At 40.4% G+C, this 24,238-nt stretch overlaps 1 protein-coding gene across 2 annotated transcripts in view; it reads right to left on the minus strand.

Annotated features, from left to right (window-relative positions):
• Positions 1–16,394, minus strand: part of LOC128399810 (uncharacterized serine/threonine-protein kinase SBK3-like) — a 26,956-nt gene extending 10,562 nt beyond the window's left edge. The window contains exons 1-2 of one of the 2 annotated variants that reach the window (XM_053361579.1): positions 7,978–8,068; positions 11–3,552 (exon numbers count right to left, since the gene is read on the minus strand). In XM_053361579.1, coding sequence (XP_053217554.1) covers positions 11–26 — 16 coding nt within the window. In that variant the 5' untranslated portion in view covers positions 27–3,552; positions 7,978–8,068. Of the gene's footprint in view, positions 1–10; positions 3,553–7,977; positions 8,152–14,700 lie in introns of those variants that run through there. The other variant, XM_053361578.1, reaches the window with a different exon arrangement.
• Positions 16,395–24,238: the final 7,844 nt, after the last annotated feature.

Genomic DNA, 24,238 nt, shown 5'->3' on the forward strand with positions numbered 1-24,238 from the left:
AGATACTCACAGTTGTTGGTCATCATGAGATAGCAACTAGGAACAACGAGCACCTTTTAGAAAATAGAGGGGAGATTCATCAATCAGCGGGGTGAAGTGTTTTGTCCCCAGCTTTCTGGTGAATACGTTGTTTAGGAGGATAAACATGGGAGAGACAGCGGTGAGTCAGTTTGCATATTAGGCACCGTAAAACACATTGGCATGGGCATGCATCGCACAGGGATTTGCTGCTAACTCATCAACAGCCAAGAAACCATATATGGCATAGAAAACCCTCCCTTAAGTAATCACCTTATCCTTCACAGCCAAACTCTTCTTCATCTTCCAGTATATAATTCACTGTTGTTTTTGAAGCTGTAGAGAAGTTGTTCATGGAGCAGTCTGGTGTGACTCATAGCAGAAAGATGGTGAACACAGCAGTTTAAACTGGATATGATGCATCCCATTGTGTGTATGTTTTTCGCTTCATTCACATGATGACATTCTCATTCAAGTGGCAGCCTGTGCTCCCCCACCCCCAATTTAATTTGGATTTTCTTGATCCACAGACAGTGCAGTAAGGGGGGGAAATGTTACCCAACTGGGGATGTACTGAAACTCTTTCTGTTGGCAGGATTGTTTTGGGTTGTTGTTTTTTTAAAAAAATATTTGGCAATGCTTTGCTGGGTACCATCGATCACTGCACCGCCTACGATACAATATGATATCTTTATTGTCATTGTCCCATACGGAACAATGAAATTGAAAAATCTACATAAGACATTCAGAACCCCCTAAAAACGCTGAAACCCCCATTTTAAAATACAATATACCCCTATAGAGACTCCTTATACTGCGTTTAAAACCAGAATTGCATTTGGGTAGAAACTGTTTCTCAGGTGGCTAGTCCTAGTCTTTATAACCCTGTACCTTCTTCCAGAAGGCAGAAGCTGAAAGAGATCATTCCCGGGGTGCGAACTATCCTGCGCTATCTCTGCAGCTTTCTTATGGCACCTGACAGCATAGATTTGATCTAAGGTGGGAAGAGTGCACCCAATTATTCTCTCTGCAGTCTTTACAATCCTGGACAGCATTATTTTTTCCCTGGTCGTGCAGCTCCCAAATCACACACACAGACCATAAGTTAATACACTCTCCACAGTACAATGGTAAATGCCATCTGAGAGATTGTTTTTCTGGAGGATTCTCAGAAAATATAACCTCTGCTGTTCTCTCTTCATAAGGTCTTTGCTGTTTTCTCCCCAGGTTAGGTCATCTCTCAACTCCATTCCCAGAAATCCAAACACCGAGACCTGTTCCATGCACTGGCTGAATATTCAATTTACATTTCCTAAAGTCCACAATAATCTCTTTTGTTTTCTTTAAAGTAAGGAGTAAGTTGTCTTTCCTGCACCACTCCCCCAACTGCTGATTGGTGCCTGAAAGCACTGAACAATTTGAACCCTAAGAATACAGCAGCAGCAACCTCTAATATTCAAATGCCAAAATACTCCTTCGGTGGGTGGCATACATTTTAAGCTATCATTAATGGAATGTGGTCGCAAAGAAGCATTGTAATTTTGGGGGAATTGATCTGTTATTAAATTCTAAAAACAGAAGGGACTCAAATTTCCTGGAAGTCATAATATATATGGGAATAAACCTGGGCTGTTAAAAAGTCATTAAAAGGCACTCTGGACATATTCAGACACACTTTTATTATTTCATATGTTCCTTGACAGAGCACTGCTACATTATTATGCACTGCTAGAAAGACAAGCAGGTTCCTTCTTTTTTTTTCCTTCCGAGATCTGCTTCTCTTTGCCTTTGCCCTTCAAATGACACATGTCCAGCCTCTAAATCAAATGGTGATGGTCTTTTCCTGTTCTCTGCCCTCTCTTGCCATGCTTCGGACAGTCTGTGTTCTCTATCCCCACTACTAGCTTCTCTTGCATATTTATCCTGTCAATAACATTTTTTAAAAGCAGCTGAAAAATATTCCGGAAAGGGAATTCAGTCAACCAGGGCTTTGCAAATTTGGCCTTTGCTGCATACCTGAAGTACAGGTTTCCCATGAAATGGATATAGGGAGAGATTATATTGCATATAATGCTTTGAGTGTACATTTACACTGCTCAGATTATGTGTGTCTGTGCACAGCCATGGAATCCTGAGTCAAAAATTTTCCAAGCTAGGACCTCAGCTCTGGTAGTCCACATTGCAATCAATACCATAAAAATTGTAACTAGGGTAGCAACATTGTAAGTAGTGGCTAGAAAGCTAGGTGGCCTGAGGACATTAAATCTCCAGTCAGCATTAAAACTGACTGGGTGATCTTGGGTTTTCTTTCACTCTAAGTTGTGCTGTGTGGTGGGTGCTTTACAACTAAGTACAGTACTGTGCCCTGAGCTACTCAGATAAGGGTGGGGGGGGGAGGAAATAAACAAGCTGTAAGCCAGGAATTTGCTGAGAGCCTTTCTCTCACCTCTGAGCAGCCCATTCGCACCTATAAATCAAGAAGGGAGTTCAGCTCAGCTTGAATACCCACCACCTCTGGTTTTAGAAGTTAAACCTTGCTTAGCTTTCTCTCTTTAAGAAACTGATAGTGATAGACAGTGCAGATCTCGATAGGGCACTAGCTTCAGTTTCACTCAGCAAACATGGTGCAGGAGGGAAGGGAATGCCCTGCAGACCTGGGCAGGTGTTTGCTCTTTCCTTGTGAGAAATTGCTGATAGGGTATTGGGTGCCAGGTTGCCCTTGCACAGCGATATTAGAGCTCCTGCTGAGACAGAATCTCACACTCAGTGGGCCCAGCTCTGAAGCCCACAGGGAAAATATATGGCCACTGGGGGGGGGAGTGCAAGCAAACTGCCTGATAGGTCTGTAAATGATTCTGAAAAATCTATTGCCATGGATTGCTCTTTTTAATCCACCTTGCTTTTTAACCAAGTATTGGATCTGATCCGGGCTTACTATCATCCAGGACTCACCAGAACCTTGCCTGGTGTTTCAATACCAAGGCTCACTGGAACACAAAACTAATAATAATGACTAGAATACCACTGAGTTGCACAGCATGCTTTCCCCTTCACCAATGAGCAAGTAGAACCAACCTTCCCACCACTGAAGTTAGGAGCCCTGACTTCTTCACACCGCTCAATAAACAAAGACTGCCCCAACCCTATAGGTAACACAGATGGCTGCCTAGGGCAGCAGTTTTCCAGGAGCAGTAGACTAACCAGAAAAAATTATTAAGGGGGAAGAGTCATAATTGCATCACATGTAATTTTTCCAGTTTGAAGTTCCCTTTCCCCTTCACAATTTAAGTCTGCTGGGACTTTCCACAGAAAAAACTTTAATGACTGGATAAACTCTTGTAGGGGGAACAAAATTTCTCTCCTCCATGGTTTCCTCAGTTGCAGCTCTTCTCTTTGATCCATTTGCGTAAACAGAGTAGAATCCTTGGAGAGGAAATATTCCTTCTTCTCTAGCATACAAGATGCTTGTGGCTTGGGCGAAGGTGTTCATAACAAAATGGAAAGATGCTAGAGGTTTGTGTTCATATTTTCTATCTGAAACAATCATTTTTAGAACAAATTTAAGGACTGTGCTAATTGGATTATAAATAGCATGGCTTTTTTCCGCCATACACACAGACAGAAAAGACACATCCTTCCTTCAAGTCAAAGCAGTGAAAAAATGAGCAAGATAATTTTTATATTATAATCTTTAACATTTTAATGAGAAGACTTTTTCATAACTTGCTTCTTTCAAGGTTGGGATTACTGAGCTCTTTTTACCTTTTGCGTAGCCAGAACTAAGGATCTACTCCTAAATATTTTGTGATTCTGTATTTAATTTTTGTTTCTCTATTATAACTTCAGTTAACATAGCCCCTCCTTCCTTTGTTCAAAGAACCACAGGAGAGCCAGCTTGTGGTTCTTTGAACATGAAACTTCTCTTTTGCTCTGAACCTTTTTGTTCTTTAGCCTGAACAAGATATCGCTGTAATTAGAAAGCTCTCTTCAGTGTTTTTTAATAGCTTAGCCATTCCAAGATAAACATATCACCTCTCTTGCTTTATAGTTTTCCCTTCTACCATTGTTCCCTTTCAGCTTTCAGCTGTCTCAGGTCAAACGACTGGATAAATTACGCTTTAACCACTATGGCTAGTAGGTGTTGATAGATTTATCCTCTGTGAATATGTTCTAATCCATCTCCCATATCCCAATTATCTTTTTAGCTTTGACAACGTCCCACAGCAACAGGATTCTCCTCCCCATGCAATCTTCTCTTGTTGATGGAGTCTTCCATGCAATTTGACTTTTGCTTTTGGGTTTTTTGGGGGGGTTTAAACATTCCATTGGGAGTAAATTTCAAAAAAAAAATTCCATCCCCAATTCTCTGTCCTGTTGTGCTTAAGGCAGAAACCTAATGCCTAACTCCATGGATATACTTTTGCTTGGGCTTCTAAATATGCACAGCCACAAAGGGTTGATTGCAATTAAGGAGGAAAGAGCCTGGTGAACTGCTTCCATCCAGCTCCCAGTGGTGGCCTCCACTGTCACCACAGCAGCTTCTGAAGGACCATCTTGCCCTGCAGGGAGCAGAGAAGAAGCAGTTGCAACTTCTTCTGAACAGTACAGTAATATTTACTGTAAGTGGTTTGTTTTTTAAAAAAATATGTTTATTTTAGTAACAATCTAAAGTAAACCTCTTTGTGAGGTTCGCCCGAAAAGTGGAATATAAATATCTTAAATAAATATGGTTTTTGTTTGTTTGCAAGGAAATTAGATGACATAGGTTATTTAATGAGCATTCATTCTGATTTGTTTTTGGGGAGGTCTGATGACACATCAAAGCAAGTGTTGCCTCACACTTTCCAATGCGTTTCCTGATCACTTTCCTTATAGCAAAAAGTTCGATCTTTGGGGGAAGCAGGTTTGTTGCGCAAGACCTCCCAGTCAACCTGATAATAAGGCAACCTGAATTTGCTGGTATGTGAATGAATTCCACTGGAAAATAGAGAGTCTGGATTAGTAGTAGTTAGTGTGTTGAACCATGACACGGGAAAATTAATGCTGAGCTGTAAAGCTTGCTGAGTGACTTTCATTGAGTCATTCTCCCCCTGCCTAACCTGCCTCAAAAGGTTGTAGTGAGGATAAAGAAGGGAGTCATGTTTAATACCCTGAGGTCCTTGGAGGAGTGCAGGATAAAAATGCAGTACATAGGAATGCAAACAAACACACACATGGTCAACTGATGATTGAGCATAGTCTCAAGCTATCTATTACCTATGGGAGTTCTCTGAGCCAAGTTTCATCTAGTTTAAGCCATGGACTCTGTTTTAAATGCTGGCACTCAGCCCTTGAAGATGTGAAGTAATCAATTAGAAGAGAAAAGCTCTGAATATTGGCAGATTTCAAACAGGCCTCAATCAGTCCTGATGCATCTGCTTTTAGGGACAAGGCCTTTCAAGTTAAGAAGGAGGAATAGCCAAAAAGTCTTCAGCCACAGCACCTCTCTTTTTAGAAATTAATGTCTAGTTGTCGTCTTCATATATCATGATTTGGAGATCAAACAAGATGCCTCTATATAAGGATGTAAAACCTATGTAAGTCAGAGTGATATTTTTTATTTTACTTTAATGTAAGTCACTGAATCACTTTCATTACAAATAATGTTACAGGGCTGCAGATATTTACAGTATTAACCTATATATTTAGTTATCTATCTAGTTATATATTTATTCAATAATATAAATAATGATAATTGGCAGGGGGAAGACTGCTGAAATGGTACCCACTAGAAAGAGCAAGTTTTAAATTTGCTATAAAACACTTTTTAAAGTGTTGTACGCATATTTTAATAATTGGGGAGGATAAAATAAACTGTAGTTCAAATAAAGAGTTACTTTAAAAAAACACAACCATTGAAGCATTGGGAAAGATAATATTGAAAGAGCTTGAAAGCAGATGTATGTAGTGATAAATCCCTCTGCGAAGTTGCTGTGGGTGCTTTGCTTGTCACCGTCAACCATCACCACTAAAAATGCCATGCTTATTAAACTTGTTGCTGACAAGAGCTCCAGAGAAATCATATGGTTTTCTTGGAAGTTATTTCTAATAGTTTACTTGAATTAGAAATGTAATATGAAAACAAGCTCTATGTTGAGCTGTGGAAAGGAAGATTCCCTCTGTATGCCCCAAGGCCAAACTCTTGCTGCTGCTACTATTACTGCTAATGATTATTATGCACCGTCAATTTAAAGGTAAAGGGATCCCTGACCATTAGGTCCAGTCGTGGCCGACTCTGGGGTTGCGGCACTCATCTCACTTTATTAGCCAAGGGAGCCAGCGTACAGTTTCCGGGTCACGTGGCCACCATGACTAAGCTGCTTCTGGCGAACCAGAGCAGCACACTGAAATACTGTTTACCTTCCCACCGGAGCGGTACCTATTTATCTACTTGCACTTTGACGTGCTTTCGAACTGCTAGGTTGGCAGGAGCAGGGACCGAGGAATGGGAGCTCACCCCATTGCGGGGATTCAAACCGCCGACCTTCTGATCAGCAAGTCCTTGGCTCTGTGGTTTAACCCACAGCGCCACCCGGGTCCTTCACCGTCAATTTACGAGAAAGAAAAAACAATTATCAGGTCTCTGCCTCAGGGAGTTTACAAGATATCTTTTTATTTTTGAAGAGACAATAAAAGTATAGAAATAAAGGCTGAGAGATAAAGGTAGCATGTGTGAAATATATTTGCACTGCCATATACTTTACCAATTCGTGATATTTAAAAGAATATTTATGATATTCCTGCATTACGGTGACCATTGCAGAGAGAGGAAGTGTTTAAATGACCATTGAATTGACCTGATTTATTATGGTCCCAGACCAGAAATATAAAAGACCATTAAACATAACAACCAATTCATTCAGTGGAACTTTGAAATTATTCTGTTTAAATTACAGTTCAGATGCTGTTTGGGGCTGGAGCTCTAAAAGCCCTGTTTTGATCATACTTGTGAGACTGAAAGCACCGATATTCTTAATCAGTTGAAATTTAGAATTTAGAACTTGCATTTAATTTACTTATTTAAAATGACACCATCTGTTACCTAATTTTCATACAATCAAATGTTCCCACTGATATACTGTTACATATTCAGAGCTTTTATTAGTGAACTCAGTTGCAGTTTCTTTGAGTAAACATGCATTTGTTTTGGCCACAGAGCTGTATCTGTATACACGCTGGAGAAGTCATTTGAACAAATGTAGATTGCAAGAACGGTTGATGAAACATCACTTCTGGGAAGCTCCAAAGGTTTTCCACAGTGTAATCATGATTATCTCTGCCATGCACAGAATGTGAGAACATATATGAACACACTGAAATGCATGATCAATGTGTTCTGCAACACTTACAGAATTATGAGCCATTTGCAAACCATTTACACTGGTGAGAAAGCAGTTGGGGAAAAGGCACCACAAAAGCACCATGCAAATATTTTCTACAGGAATAGTCTTTCTTGCAGGAAATGCAAAGACACATTTGTGTCCACATTTACCCTACAACTTCAAACATGAATAGCACTGAATTAATCCTGAATTATGTCTATTTAAATGTACTACCAGAGGATGTTATTCTGGGATTGGTGCTGTTCATGCATCTAAGTCTTTTCCAGCATTCAGATGGTTACATCGGCATAAAAATACTAGCTCATAATTCCCTCACCCTTAATTTAATCCAGTTTTACTCTTTCTGCAGAAAAATCTGATAAACTAAAATAGGCCCAACTGTTGCTAGTGATATCTGAAGAACTTGTCTGAGATATTAAGCCTCTGCAAGCACTCTGAGAATATGCAATTTGTTGAGTTCCACAAAACAATTTACTGCTAGATCTAAAGCCCTGTGCAACTGAAACATTTGCAAGCTCATGCTGGTTTTACCTCATGGACTGGCAGGTATATGTTCCCCTTGTATCCTAGAGCTTACCTTGATCTGGAAGGCACTTCTGAGCTGGTGCTGTAGAAGTCTTTTGTGGAAACACAACAACAGACCATTCTCTTGTTGTTGCTTGTTTCTCGTGTCCTATGGCATCAATCTGCCCAGGTGTCATCGTTTCTGGTGCCGGCTGAGCTGTTTCCTCTCTGGTCCAAGCTGTGTACACTGGGTGGGCAGAGCGTTGCAAAACAGTCAGATTTTTGCTCTGCTCAGCCTGTCAGTTGTGCCTGTGAGAGCTGGCTCATTCTAATCTCTCCCACTGTGAGAAGAAGGCAACATGTGTCACAGGCTCAGACACAAGCCGGGCAGGCTTCCAAAGTTAGGCAGGGGAAGCAAAGGGAGAGCAGTGAGGTGATGGCAACAATTCACGGTGCCAGAACTAACTCCAAGCTCATCACCTGTGTGGGCAATGAGAGGCTGGGTATTGCTCAGGCCCAGGACCCTCAGCCCAAAGAGGTGAGCAGCCCAGGTAGAGAGATGAACTTCTGGCAATGGGGATGAAGGTAGACAGGTATGGGGATAAAAATAAAACAATTTTAGTGATGAAATATTACAAATTAACTTCACACCCAGAGGATATAAGTCTGGGTTTGAATGAATTCACACACATTCACATAGTGATTGTAAAATCATATGGTGGCTTCTACTGTATTTGTAAAAGAGCCACCATAGATCAGATTGAATGGCCAGATCTGATACATCATCTCCTATGCAGTACTTTAACTGGAAGTCTTTCAAACATTCAGTATTAAATGATGTCATTAAATGATAAGTAAACATCAAATAACGAATTCTTGTGCGAATCACTCACTATCTGTGACATTTTCTAGGCTCACCACCATAAGGAGTTGTACATGATCAGTTTCCATTTTTGAGGTCCATGGACAAGGTGCTTATAGCTGTACCTCTTAAACTTACCGGTACTTATTTTTTAAAAATAAATAAATAAATAAATAAAATAAAAATAAATCTTGGTAGTGGCACCCGCCCTGTGGAATGCCCTCCCATCAGATGGCAAAGAAATAAACAACTATCTGACTTTTAGAAGACATCTGAAGGCAACCCTCTTTAGGGAAGTTTTTAAAGTTTTATTGTGTTTTTAATATTCTGTTGGTAGCCTCCCAGAGTGGCTGGGGAGACCCAGCCAGATGGGCGGGGTATAAATTATTATTATTATTATTATTATTATTATTATTATTATTATTATTATTAAAAATATCAGAGCTGTTTTCAACAATTATGTTTTAAAATCATATGGTAATATCCATATAAAAATGTGAAAATCAGTAATGAGCAAACTATTATGGAAATATGTGTTCTTAATAGCCTGCAAAAACTTGACAGAAAAGAAATGTTTTTGGCAGGCGTTTAAAAGTTGAAACAGAAGGCAGCTGCTGAATCTCTGTTGACAATATTATTCCATTCCGCAATACTGGGCTGATGGCACAAGAGACTCAGTTTCTTGTCATCAGGCGAGTCTCAACAACTCAAGAAACCAACAACAACGTTCCTGCAGATTATCTATGTGATTGAGCTGCGATGTAAGAGTTCAGGCAGCCGAGGTACCCTAGACCTCGTGTAAGTCTTTCAGGGCTTTATAAATTAATGCAAGGACCTTGGATTCACAGTAGATGGGGAGAAAGTACCTATGTTTTAACAATGGTGTCAATGAGCCACTTGCTCATCATGGCTAATATGAGTTAAATGGTGATGCTGATTGGGAAGGGGGCAGTTCTAGGCGTAGTGATGGAGGATTGGGTGACTGCTACTTTGAAATAGGTAGTGGTACAGCTACTTCTTAATATTTTTTTCCTGAATCCTAAGTCACTTAAAAATGACTATCTGGTCCCAAATACCCCCTTTGGGGGCAAGGTGCTGTGTAGGTGGTATTTAACTTATGGAAGCTCCAGGCATTTTTGGAGGAAATTGATTATTTGGAGCCATATATCAGTCTGGGCCAAGCTTTGGGATAGAATTTGCTTTTGTCAGGATAGAGGACCTTTATTCTTGCTGGATTTGTCAGTGGTTTTTGATACCATTGACCATTGTATCCTTCTAGACCAATTCTGTGACATGCGGAATCATGGACACTGGTTCACAATAGTTCCATTGCTTCCTGAAAGGTTAGTTTCAGAAAGTGGTATTGGGTGACTATACCATGGCCTTCTGACAATTACACCATGCAGCAACTATGCCTCGAGCTCTGGGCTTTACTTAAATATGCAAAAAAAGGGGTAAATATTTGTATAGAGAAAAGTTATCAAACTAGAGGATGGTGACAAACACATCTCTTTAAATGTGAACCTGCCCCAATCAAATATAAAGAAGTTGAAGACTGATTGGAAGAGCAAAGGAGATTTCAGAGCAGAGGTGAATCCCTCTTGAGTGGACTCCAGTATTGGAAGTAAGCCCAGATTGGACATAGAAGCTGAGGAATGGGCTGCAGTTAGGCAAGCAGTTTATGGGGGGGGGTAGAGATCCTCACAAGAATCAATTACCGATGTGATTGGGGCAGATATGCATTTAAAAAGGCTGAATTGCCATTATATATTTAGTTATTTTGGAAAATGTTGGTCTGACTCTGAAAGTGCCTTACTGAAAATCACATCTACTTCACCCTGTGGTTAGCTAGCCCATCTTAGTTCAATACTCCTTAAACCACATAACGCTTTATCAGAAAACTTATATCCTAGGAAAGAAAGTTGGATTATCTAACAGAAAACCATTCTTATTTGTAAAAGATTATTTTGTCCATATATATGAGCTGCTTCTGAGAAACTCAAATTGTGTTACAGTGAGAGGACTTTGTTTTCTAGATTGATATAGTAATAAGAGACAGCACTGTATAGTGACAACAGACTGGGAGCAAGCAAATATGCAGTTCAGATCTAATTTCAACCACAGATATGTTCTTTATCTGTGTGGTGGGGCTACTCTGAAAGCACATTGTCCTTTTCTAGTCAAGCAAACAATTTTTTTCTCCAGGCCTGATCTTAGAGGGAGCAGACTGTTCTGTGAGACTGCAGCAGAAGTTGGCAACGCACAACACTGGTTGACTGGTACCTATGAAACTCCTAATTCATGACATACAGCTATGGGTGTGCAATACACTAGATATTCCTGCATGTCTAACTACTTACACCTGAAGATTCTCTATGTGTCAGGAGTGGGTAGCTAAACTGCCACCTTCCAGATGTTGTTGGACTCCAGTTCCTGTCAGCCCTAGCCAGCATAGTCAGGGATAATGGAAGTTGTGCTCTAGCAACATCTATAAGCGTTCTTGAAAGACAGCATACTTAATGTTACTGATATTTCTCAGCAATACATATAAGGGAGTGAGCAATGAGTTCACAGTGAGCAATGGTAAGGCCCAAATCACTGGTCTACGTTAACTGGCAGCATTAAAACAAGTCCCAGAACCCTTAGTAATATGCAGTTTATTTGGCAGACAAGTTGGCATTGATAGTGCTCCCTTGAGATAGAAGATGGAAAACCACTGTGATACAACATTGAATATTAATACTATCAGATTTTAAATACCAGTGCATGTCATCTATCAAATTATCACTCATCAGATATCAGATACTGAAATCAATATGTGCCAAATATAGATAACAAATACCTGGAGAATATTCAACATATAATTGATCACAGAGAATATTTGACATCAAAATACACAAAAGAGACTTGTCAGGAACAAGTACTGTATGTTTCAGTCCAGAAATGGGAACTGGCAGTGATTACTTGGTAATGAGGGGAAAGTAGTCACATATGCCAAGGCACTCTCTTATTTACCATTTACATGTCCCATACCTGGTGCAATGACTTTGACCACTGGGGAAAGCATTGGCTGGATCTGAACCAGAGTCCAAGGAAAGAAAACCAAATGTTCTCCAAATAAATAGCTAATGAACCTGGCGTTTGCCCAGCATAATCCAAGCAGAGGCAAGGAGTGAAAGCAAAGGTCAGGATGTGGTGTCTGAGTTAACTCTGCAAAAATGATGGGGCTAAGAGCCAACCCCCTAGTGCGACCTATTCTGTGGCCCCTTGAGATATTTGTGGTGAGAGGGGATCATCCCATAAACCCGCCTTGTAACATTAGGCTAGCCCAGCCCAGCAGCTGCCTCAACTATTTACAATGGCTGGCTGAGGTCCTGCTCATTTGCAGCTTTGGGACATGCCCTACTTTACAAGGTAGTCTAGCTGCCTCTCCCTTTTACAAGCAAAAATAAGAAAAATGTTTGCACCAAGAGTTAGAAGCCTTAAATTTTTTTGCAATAAAACAAAGACATTAATTTAACCTTCTGGAAAATGTGTGCCAAGTTCCTGCCTATTGCTGACTTCTAGTTTTCTTTCTCATTACCGGTATGTGGTTAAAGAGACCAGGTTCATGTGCTCAGGTTTGTATGTATAGCTAATCATTTTCATTGTAGGACTAAACAAAGCCAGCAACAGAGAATTAGAAATTAAAACCTATTCTGCATGCTTAGATTCAAGATAGGGAATTTGAGTTTGGAGAGAAGCTGCAGCCTCTGACCTAGATGGAGATGTGATGTTTGTAGTTACTTGTAGGCAAGAAAGGTGAGAGTCCTATGATAGCCCCTTAAAATCTGACTGATTTATGGGATTTAGTAGGTAATGCTTGTTTCATCAGATGCATCTGATTCATAAATATGATGAAGGAGAACACTTTGTCCATGCTCATTTTTCAATATTACTTAACATGTTCTAAGGTACGCCATGTAATTCAAAACAAGTGCTAAATCTGGGCCTTGATGAGTCCAACCTCATCAAGTAGGTCAAAAAAGGGTGCCTATTCTGACAGATTTTACAGTGTCACTGCAAATTCCATGGTTTCACATTTCAGTTGCTTTCATCATCATCATTATTTTTATGGTTAAAAGATGTATATAAACCCTTCCCAAAGGCTGGCCCAGGACCTGCTGTTGTACCTTTAACAGGAATTTGACATGCAGATGTTAGCGGGTAAATGCTGATTTCCATGCTGTGAAAAGTTTCATCTGATTAATCCTGCACACTTAACAGCTATAAAACACAAAAGGGTAGGCTATCATCTTCCACTAGGCACAATCTCCGTGCTGCCTCTGAATACTAGTCACTGGTGAACAACAGTAGGAGATGGCTGTTACCCTCATGTTCCGCATGTGGGCTTCCCAAAGGCATCTGTGGGAAAGAGAATGCTGGACTAAAGTTCCATCTACTCCAGCATCCTGTTTTCACAGTGGTCAACCAGCTGCCACTTAAATAGTAATTGTAATTAAATTACTATTAATTTAACAGAACATTCAAATAGTGATCAAATAGCACAGGTTATAAGTCTGTTATGTTATGACACGCTGATCTCTGTGTTGAGACACAATTGCCTGAGGGCCTCAGAGCTGAAGGGACTGTGGTTATGCCAATGGTCAGGGAACAACAGGTTACTGGGAGGCTGCACTCTTTGCCTCCCGAAAGAACATCAATGTAAAAGGGGACCATCCTAGCTCCATCCATCGTCCAGAGAAGGAGCAGCTGCAAAGGACTTGCTTCTGTCCTCTCTACCAGAAAGTGACACTTGGGGGGGAAATTGCCTGCTGCTCTCGGACTTCAAGAGGCAAGGCGAAAGAACACACTGGACCCAGCCATTGCCCAAAGGAAACTTTAATTAGAGGCAAAACACTGGCAAGGGAAGATGAGCCTGGCCCAAACTAGATATAAATGCTTTTAACCCTGTGCTTTGTTCTGGCCTTGAGGGACTGATTTCTCTTCTCTGCCTTTTCTTTCTATTCCCTTCCCTTGTGTGTCTTTCTAGTTTGCAAGCCTAGTAGCAGCACATCTCTCTTTATTGCTTTGGGAGACAATAACTGTCTGAAAAGTAAGGTGAAAGCAATTAAAGGGTTTTTGAAATGGATTCCCAGAGAGACCAAATGCCATGTTACACTGCTATTATCTACCTTTCCATGGCGACAGCATGCGATCACCACTTTTCTCATAGGGGAAATGTTCCAGTCTCCAAGGAGCATGCCACAGCTGTTGCTGCCGCCATGGTGTCAGCTGCAAGCAATGCATCCTTGGAGGCCAGATCTGCTGCCCCTATGGATCCTGTGCTGTCTAAGACAGATGCCTCCTGGGTGAGCTAAGCCTTGCTGTCACATGTGTCTCAAGTTGCCTATAGAAAACTCATTGTGTCCTTTGCACACTGAAGGGCTCTGGAACACTCAAGTTTTTACGGTCATGATGCTATTTTCTGTATGTTTGTTTCTCAGCTCTGCCCAATGAGCACACATCTGTTCAGATGTTTTTGTTGTATCTTTTGTATAATTAAACTTAAATCAAACAAACAAAAAACCCAACAGTTTATCTACTTGGTGCCTTGAGTATCCTCTTCTTTGCTTTTGGTATTTTCCTGCCAATTTTATACTTCAGTTTTCTGTTTATAAGCTGCCTGAATTCCCTCAGTTCCCTTCACTGTAGTGTACAAACTGTCTATCATTAGCATTTCTTTGCTCATTTAGAGTTTCATATTTTTCCTCCATCTATTTTAAAAATCCTCCCATTTTATTTTCCCCCTCACACCTCTTTATGGCATTCCTTTGGTCTGTTATTAATAACTTGAGGGTTGTTTCCCCTTTGTTTTATGTTCCTGCCTTTTATTGGTAGGGTGGGTGGGTATGCATTGAAATAGATTTGGTTATACTTTTCAGGAATACTTACATGATTTTTTTCTCCTCATGCCTCATTTTGTTTCCTTTCTGTTTCCTTTTACTTCCTTCTGTTTCCTTTCACTATATTATATGAACCATCGACAACTGCTCATATTTTTCTATGCTTGGAAAATTACTTTTATTTTGAAAAACATTCATAAATATGTTCCCCACAAATAAATGCCCCACTCCCAAATCTTTATGATAGTTTTGATCAGAATATCATCAGTGTCTGTTAACTAGACTTGAACTGAGCACTTTTTGTCCTTTTCTATCCCTGGGTTTGTTTTATTTATATTTTATTTAACAGAATGTGTAGACAGCATAATAAAAAAGAAAAACAATCTAAACTGCTAATGCAAAACAGTATGAAATGCATATAAAATCAACAAAGTCTAAAAACAAATATAAATAATGAAATTGTTTTTTTATGATGTTACTGTGGAATAGTGAACTATGTGAACACCTTTCCATGTTTTTTTAAAAATACCCCCATGGGGTGGGGGGTAGGGGGTGGTAAAAAAATTACTTGAGGTGCCAGTACTCATATATTGATAAAAATGCTGTGGGTACTGCCACAAAATGGTTGCCATGGTACTGTGAGTAGAGTACCAAAATATCCTGCTGCTCCCTTTTCCTGAAATTATTGTGTGATTTTTCTCAATTCTTAATTATTAATTTTTTCAGTTTATACTCTATTATCAATACTTTCCCCCTTCACATATTTTTTATTTATGCAGTTGCATTCATTTATTTTTTTTATCCAGTCTGGTTTTCTACAATTTCTCTTCCAACTTTAAACAATTACTACTCTCAAAATACTCTCCAGATGTAGTTTTCAAAGTGCCAGTGCCTAGTTCTCTTATTTTTCTTCTTTCCTGAGATGTACAATGGTTTCAACTATTTTCCAAATTCTGTCTCTCATTAGTCATTCTTCCTTGTGCAGTTACTTTCTGAAATTATGTTTTCCTCGTGTTAGAAACTGGATGGAAGTTCAGTGTGTAACGCTCTTTCTCTCATAAAATCTACAATGGCTCTGAAGAGGTAGTTGCAGTTTTTCAAATCAACTGTTGTTTATTTCAACTGTCACCAACTGCCGGTTCCTCCCCTTTCATAACTGTCAAGGCTTTTTAGTGTTTCTAGAATTTGTTTCCAATAGGAGAGTTCCCACCCCTCATCACTCTTTTGAAACTTTTGTCCCCTTTTGTCTTTGTCATTTTCTTTTTTTAACAAAGCACGGGACCGCTAAGTTTGCCGTTTATAGGGATGATGATTACTATCCCGAATGGCTTAGACACCATATGAAAGTTAAAACAAAGAAGTAAATTGTGTCCACAAGTTTCAAATCCAGTAAAATGCCTCAAAAGAATAGACACAATATGATTCTGTTGTTTCACATTAATTAAACAACACCAAAAAATCCTACCCTCAATCCAGATTGTACAAACGAAAGAACAGCACAGAAGAGAGAATCCTGTGAACATACCTTTCTCTACTTTATAGGGGGCAGATATTATTATTAATTAATTAATTAACCCTATAAAATTTTCTTGGTAACGAACAGGAAGCATTTTTTAAATGCAATACTGAGCCTAAGATTGCAACCCTTTTTTTTATGACCAGGTTTAGCTTTCCCTGACATTCTTCTTAATGGAAAGGAAAAGTTTTGATTTTTGCATGTCATTCAGTGGCTAATCCACATCATTTACATAAAAGGGGTTTTTTTAATTACTGCCTTTCCATTGTCAGGGCAGTTCATAAAGTAGTACTGAAATACAGTAAGAAATAAAGTAACGGCCTAGAATTTCAAGTAATTTCAAGTGCTTCTCTAAGGATTTTCAGGGTCTGCCTGTCCCTCAGCCTGCTACATAAAATGATTCACCATGACCTACCAGAATTCCTGAACCTTTGAGGGCAACGCTTCTGTCTGCGTAAACATGTGTACTTTTAGAAGGAAGGTTGGGTACGAATCAATAGAATTAAATAAATGTATGCTTTGTCAAAATTCTAGGAAAAACAGCAGGACATCTATACATTACTTTTTCTAATGGTCTTTCCTGAATTCTGTGGAGGAATTGTAACTTGTATTGCCTTTCTTACCAACTTGAATATTTGATTGACTGTATATATTTACATATCAATCGTTCATCTCCTCCCAATAAATATCAGAACTTTAAGAACACATGAAGAGCCTATCTAGTCCGGGATTGTTTTCACAGTGGCAACCAGATGCCTATGGGAAGCGTGCAAGTAGCTTATGAGAGCAACATCACTCTCCCACTCCTTATCCCCAGCAACTGATATTCAGAGCATACGGCTTCTAATCCTGGAGGTAATATAGCTGTTAAAACTAGGAGCCAGCGATCGTTTTATCCTCTGTGACTTTGCCTATTTGCTCTCCAAAGCTCCTTTTATAGACTTGTTTGTGGTGACAATCTCGGTCTTCTGGCAAATCTTCAAGCAGTCCTCTCACAGTCAGCGACTACTTTTTCCATGTGTCTTCATTTGCGCAGTTGTATCTCATTTTATTTGTTCTTCAAAGTCCACTTTTTTAAATCCATTTTTTCCTTTCCCCTTCAATTCAGGTGCTTCCATAGTTGTCCTCCATTCCTCCGTCTTACCTTTTTTAAAAAAAACAAAAAACCTCCTCAAAGCTTGCTTCCAATCTTTCAAACAGCAGAAGGTTTAAAACTCTTGTGGCTACCGCTTTTCCAATGCCCTTCACTAGGCAACAACTGCCATCTCCAGGGAAACTAGATCAATAGAGGCGAAAGGGAATCTCGGGGTTTATGGGCAGATGACAGACCTCTTTCCCTGCAATGTTCTGCATTCCATTTCATCACTATTTGATTTACATTGTAGGCAAGGCATTTCAAGAGAGCAAGGTATTCAAATCAAATGTCATCATTTGCCAGTGATGAGATGGTTATGAGCTAATCACTTAACGCATGCCATCATTTCGGTCTAGTAAAAATCCTTGAACGGTTCTCTTTGTGCTTTTTAAAATTCCACAGCTGCTGAAAGACTTTCTTAGTACGCAACTGCTTGGCTTATGCATCTGGAACCAAGCTTAAGCACTCCTTTTCATGGTTACTTAAAAATTGGAACAGCTGGGGAGGGAAGCTTTGGGGGGGCTTTAAGCTTTGAAGCAAGAATTACAAAAATAGTCAGGCATTAGCACCACAGCAATGAGCCACATAAAGTGATTTCAAATGGTCATTTTAAAATAGTGATAACGCTTGAAAAACACTGACACTGAATACATGGCTTTTGTATTTATACAATAAATAAAGCAGGTTTGTGCCATTAAATCCAAACACTCTCTATTTTTAAAGTAATTGCATAGCATGTGCTTTACAGTTCATCTCATTCTAGTCTTTATGTGGATAGGGGGTTTGCTCACAAGATTAATTGCTGAAATCTGTTTAGAAGAAGTGGTGAGTGGTTTGGATCCTATACACACTTTCTGGACATTTATAGAACTGAACTGGAAATATCGATTGAAGTCTATATAGGATTTAAGGCATGACTAATGCATCCCATTGCTTTCAGTGGGACCTAAATGCAACTAAGGGCTTATCCACACTTACCTTTGCTCTGCTCTTTCCAGGTACCATCCGCGCTTTAAAACTCCATTTTCCAAGTGACCCTCACTTGTTTTACTCTGGAGCTTTCCCTATGAAAACCCTCTCCTTAAAGCTTAGTCGGAGCAAATGGCAATCCTTTGAAAACTCAAATCGACAACTGTGACGATTGAGCACCAAAGAGCAGTTTTCACAGTGAAAGCTCTGGGGCAAAAAGAAAGGAAGAAAAGCACTTGAAAGTGGAGCTTTTAAGTACAGATAAGTGTGGATAAGCCCTTTGTCTGGATCCAACTCAACATCCATAAGAGAGGGATGTGGAAGTGTGTGCTTGTGTCACAAGATCCATCCTTTTTCACAGTAAAGGTCAGCAGAATGAAGTCAGGGCTGTTTTGCAGGAATGCATCACCCTGTTGTAAAGCACATTTGTATGTACTTTGTGCATTCTTTTGCATGTTTTCTGCCTACAGGATAATGAAAGCATGAGTTATGCTTCCCATTTCATGTATTTGATGTAATGATAGCAAACAGATATAGGAAATCTTGGAAAGCATTAAGTGATTTTCTTCCATGCAAGTTCCATGTTGAATCTTATACTAGTTGCTTTGAAAGCAGGAAGCACAGCTGATGCTTCCTGTCCCCCTTTTAGCAGGTAAATTAAGCAGATATTGTTCTACATAAATGCTCCCTTGTTCTTTGTCCCATGTAAAAGGCACTACCATTGCCAAATTCCAGGCTCTGTCTAGGGATCATGGGTTTGTGCCTTAAGAAGAGCACCTCCTGGAGGGGACTGAGTGTTGCGGCTGGAACAGTTAATCTGCATTCAGAACAGGGCTATGTTGAGATAATGACTGTTATGTTTATGTAACTGTTTCCTTCAGTGCTAGGTGTGACTGGCAAAGGGACTGAGGTGCCATGCATAGATTCCACCCACACACCCATGTCTTGGCTGTGATGAGAGGACCCAGGTGAACTGTTAGGAATCTACAAGTGTGCGAACACACCCACATACATTTAAATCTACTAGTCGCTTCAAAGTTCAGAAGAAAATATTCTTCGTTTGGAAGTGAGAAAATGAAGCTGCCAGCCAAGGCCTGAGAGCCAACATAACCACTTCCCAGTTGCATGTCTAATCAATGGTGACTGGAGAAGTACAGCCTTTAGAGTTGTGCAGAAGAGAGAATTTCAGGAGGTGCAGATTTTTTCACACCTGTACACCTGGTCAAAATATACAATTTCTAAAAAACAAACAAGCTCCTTGTTCACCTTTGCTTCTGGTCATCCACGCACTGATGGAGCCCCATGCTAACCCAACAACTCCTGTTCACATCTGGACTTGTCAGGAATGGAAATTTCCTGGGGTCTATTTCTGGAGGCCATGCTCTGTCAACAGCTCTTTGGCAGCACACGGAGTTTGTGTCCTGCCAGGAGAGTATTATTGTATTGAGCTGAGTTGTTTAATGTCAAAAAGAGGAGGCACCTAGTTTATACGGGCAAAGCACCCCAATAACAGACATTGATAGTTCCACTGAGACCCACCCCCAGAGGGCAGAGAGGGCGGTAAGGTGGATAGACTGTAGTGTGGCTTATTTTGGGTAGCCAGATGTAAAGGAGGGAAGGATTTCTGTCCCGTTCACAGAAGTGGGGAAAATTGAATTTGGTCATGCCAGGACTAAGAAAAGCTGCACATTATGAAAATTTCACTTCTACATAGCTGCTTTTCATTTAATCATTGTATCTTGGAAAAGCATGGGATGCAAAAGTAATAAATATATAAACTTGGCTTTTGCACAAGACTGGATATAAAGACAATACAGAGACCACAGTTTTACCAAATCAAGTGGACAATTGCTTTTTTTTTTAAGTCATATACAGTGAAAGTGAAACACAGTCACACGTTACTTCAAAAGAGAAAATTTCTCTTTTGAAAACTGGATTGGTAAAAAGAAAGTTGAAAGGGAAAGTAAACAGGGTCAGACCTCCCCAGAATTATTGTTCGTTCTTCAAAACCACAATAAATCGAAGTTCAGCCAGAATGTAGCACCAAGGCCAAGAGGACGTCAGTTTGGTTAACAAGCAAAATCAAAGAAGGTATTAGAGGAAAGAAATAATAGAACCATAGAATTCTAGAGTTGGAAGGGATCCCAAGATTCATTTGGTCCAACAACTTCCCTACAAGGGAATATTACATATTTGGGACTCTTTGGTTTAGGAAAAAGGTGAATGGGGGTGGGGGAGCATGATATAAGAGTATAAAATTATGCCTTGTGTGAAGAAAGTGGATAGAGGGGGGATTTTCTTCCCTTTCTTGTGGTACTAGAACCTGATGTCATCCAGTAAAGCTGAATGTTACAAGATCCAGGAAAGGCAAAAGAAGTACTTCTTCACAGAGTGCATAATTAAACTATGAAATCTTCTGTACAATTTAGAATGGTATAGACAAATTCATGAAGGATAAGGCTACGAGTAACTACTAGCCATGATGGCTGTGCACAACATCTAGTATCAGGCACTATGTCTCTGAATGCCAGAACACAACCTGGGAGCACAAGCAAGGATAGTGCTCTTGCACTCATGTACTACTTGTAGGCTTATCATGGGTCATAGGCTGGTCACTAAAAACAGAATACTGGCCAGATGGGTCTTTCATCTAATCCAGCAGGGTCCTTCATATATTCTTATGTTCCTTTTGAAGAACTTTTGTTGGAAACCAAGACTCCTGGCTCCTCGCTGTAGCTAAAATGAATATACGGTATATTGGGGTCAGTGGGAAGAGCCATGAGCTAGGAATTCTGATTCCTAACTTCTATAGCAACATCTTTTGAGTTGTGTGAATATGTTTTAGAACTGTAGAAAAGGCACAAAGCTTTGAATCAGCCCATCTGACATTTCAACTTTGGGCATCTACAGATTAGAGTTTGGAACAGAAGTCAGACCAGATGTTGCATGACATGTAGTGGTCAGAAGCAGTGCCTGATTTTTTGGGGGGTGGGAGGAGGAAGGCCAAATATATTATGTCCATCTGAAAGTCTATTGTGTAACTTGTCCCAGTTCATTTATAGAGGTGGGTAAGCCATGGCTCACCAGTGCTTGAGGCTCAGTAAGGTACATGATTGAAGGCACTGCTCTTTTCTAACCATCACTCTGGCACTTAGAAATGGACTTGAAATCTTTTGACCTATACTCTAAGCATGCAAGTGGGCACATGGAATGCTTTGTCTCTCATGCCTGGACCTGTTCTGGAGGCATCTTCCTCCAATCTGTCCTCCAACCATCAATCTCATCCTAGTGAGTAAACAAATTAAGCAGGCAGGCAAAGAGAGGCGGCTGCTCGGAAGTCTTTGCGGGTAAATGGCTGCATGCCTGACCTTTCCCTCCGCCAAGCCCAGGTGCTGCTAATGTGGTGTCAAGTATTAATTACCTTCCAAATGAGGCCAGGAGAGTCAGGCTATCTCCCTGCAGCTGGTTCCTCCCAGAGTGAGAGGGAAGCTGAGCAGAAAGGACAGAGGAGAACCCTTCTGGAGGGCAGAATTTGCAGTTTAAGTTGTAGATTGATTTGTTGGTATAATGTGTTAAAGAGGCAATAAACTCCATAAAGCTTACTATCAGACAGTGTTATCCCAATAGGCATTCCATATGTGCCATTTGTCATGAGTATTCCTGTCTTGTTAAGAGTGTAACCATAACCAGGGGTCATAGAATCATAGAATTGTAGAGCTGGAAGGGATCCCAAGGGTCATCAAGTCTAACCTCCTGCAATGCAGGAATCTCAACTCAAGCATCCGTGACAGGTGGCCATCCAACCTCTGCTTAAAAACCTCCAAGGAAGGAGAGTCCCCACCTCTCGTGGGAGTCTGTTCCACTGTCAAATAGCTCTTACTGTCAGAATGTTCTTCTTGATGTTTAGTCGGAATCTCCTTTCTTGTAACTTGAAGCCTTTAGTTCGAGTCCTAACTTCTGGTGCAAGAGAAAACAAACTTGCTCCATCCTCCATGTGACATCCCTTAGGTCAGGGCAGCCCTTGGCAACATTTGACCTTGACAGAGCCTAGTCCCTCCTTCCCAAATCCTGGTGCCTTCCTTATCCAGCTTTGGGAAGACAGCATGAGGGTGGCAGGGGTGTGTGTCGAATTTTGACCTTGCTGCCCCCTTCTGAGCAAAGCTATAGTGTGCAGCCTGTGGGTACCGTTTCGAAGTACTTTTGTGGCCCATTTGGTTTGAATAGTTGGACTGCCCATGTCTATCAGATCTCCTCTCAGGACTCATCTACACCGCTGCAAATACGTTTTAAATGTGTTGTAACGTGCAATATACAAATGTGACCCTAGATGGTGACAGTGAACTATGCAAAACTCAAATGTATTTTTCAAAACTTTTTTTAAATGCATTTTCACGGGGATTTTCTATTTGTGTAGATTCCATCTCAGTCTCCTCTAGACTTTACATGAGTCCTAGAATGTGTTTTCACTGCTGTGGCTCAACCTTGAAATAATTATTAATACAAATAAAGGAGGCTTCTGGAGCATGTGTAGAGTGTACATGTGCTAGCATGCAAGGAAAACCTGTCTACAAATTGCAGGAATGTAGGTCATTTCCTGCGACCTTTCAGCATGCAGAAGATGTGGCATCAATAGCTATGGAGCAGTGGTGGTGCAAGAGGAAAAATGATGGGGGCACAGGCAGGGCCAAGTTGCAAGGCCCACCCTAAACATATTCTCTGAAGTAAGTCCTATTGGTTTGAGCTGAGTCTTCAATAAGAATGCTTAGGTCTGCAGCTTTAATTTAATCTATTATTAATGTATTACTTGCATGTGGAAAATGCTTTTCCTTCAAGTAACCATAGGTATCCGGTAGTGGTGGGGAGGTGAGCTACTTGTTGGGGGTTGCTGCCCTTGCCTCCCCTTCGTGCTGCCTTGGCCAGTGGGGAACCTGTATGGCTCATGGAATCCTGCTGATCATGTGAGATTCCTCTCTGGGCTTCTTCTTTTAAAAAAAAGCCTAGTTTTGTTAGATTAGAAATAAAACCAGTAACCCTGTAAGTGTATACACAGTGCTCTTTCTGGTAATAAATAAATAAACAAATTAGGTCCCGTTATTCATATATTGGTAAAAGCATTGTGGGTTCCAGTTCAAAATGGCTGCCGTGGACAGAGAAAATAGAGGTGCTGCTAATCAGTGTCAGTGAGAACCATCACAAAAAAGACCTAGGTGCACATAAATAAGAAATAAAGAACAAATCTAATATTTAAAAATAGATTCAACCGTAAAACTAGTAGGAACATGTGCAGCAATAAAATATCAAACCGCATGCAATAATCAGCCTAAAAAAAACGAACATGAGGAGCATCTTCAGTGACTCACTCAAATGGCCTGGCACTGGCAAGTCTCCTTTTTTATATAAGAGGCTTGCAGTGTTGTGACAACTACAGAGTTAAAAACAAAGCAACCTGGGCATCAGGGCGGGTCCAAGACATTTTGCTGCCTGAGGTGGAACAGCAAATGGCACCCATCTCTGGTCAAGTCAAGAGTCATAGTGTCCTAAACTGGCATCTGAGGCAGAAAATCCCACAAATGCCTGTCCCTGGGAATATAATAACAGCAATAATAATAAATTAAAAGGTAACAATTTTCTGCCCTTCTATCAGAGGTGGTTTTAGGGTAGAGTGACTGGTTTGGCTGCAGGGGGCGCCACAACAATGCTGTAGAATGGAGTGAGAGAGCCCAAAGTCTGCCATCTCTTCCATTATGCTCAAAGTCAGCTTCCTGAGAGGAGCATCTCACTCGACCTAACAGCAGGGCTGATACAGGTAGGCATTCTAACATAACATTGTACCCAAAAGAGACAAATAGATGAGTTTACTCTGCAGTCCCGACTCCTGTTTCCAGTAATAATTAAAACAATACATGAAGTGAATTCAGCTGGGCATTTTACCACATGTTTTGCATGACAACCTAGGTGTGTGCATTC

This window comes from Podarcis raffonei, chromosome 13 (genome assembly GCF_027172205.1).
Source record: "Podarcis raffonei isolate rPodRaf1 chromosome 13, rPodRaf1.pri, whole genome shotgun sequence".
In the NCBI taxonomy this organism is placed as follows: Eukaryota; Metazoa; Chordata; class Lepidosauria; order Squamata; family Lacertidae; genus Podarcis; species Podarcis raffonei.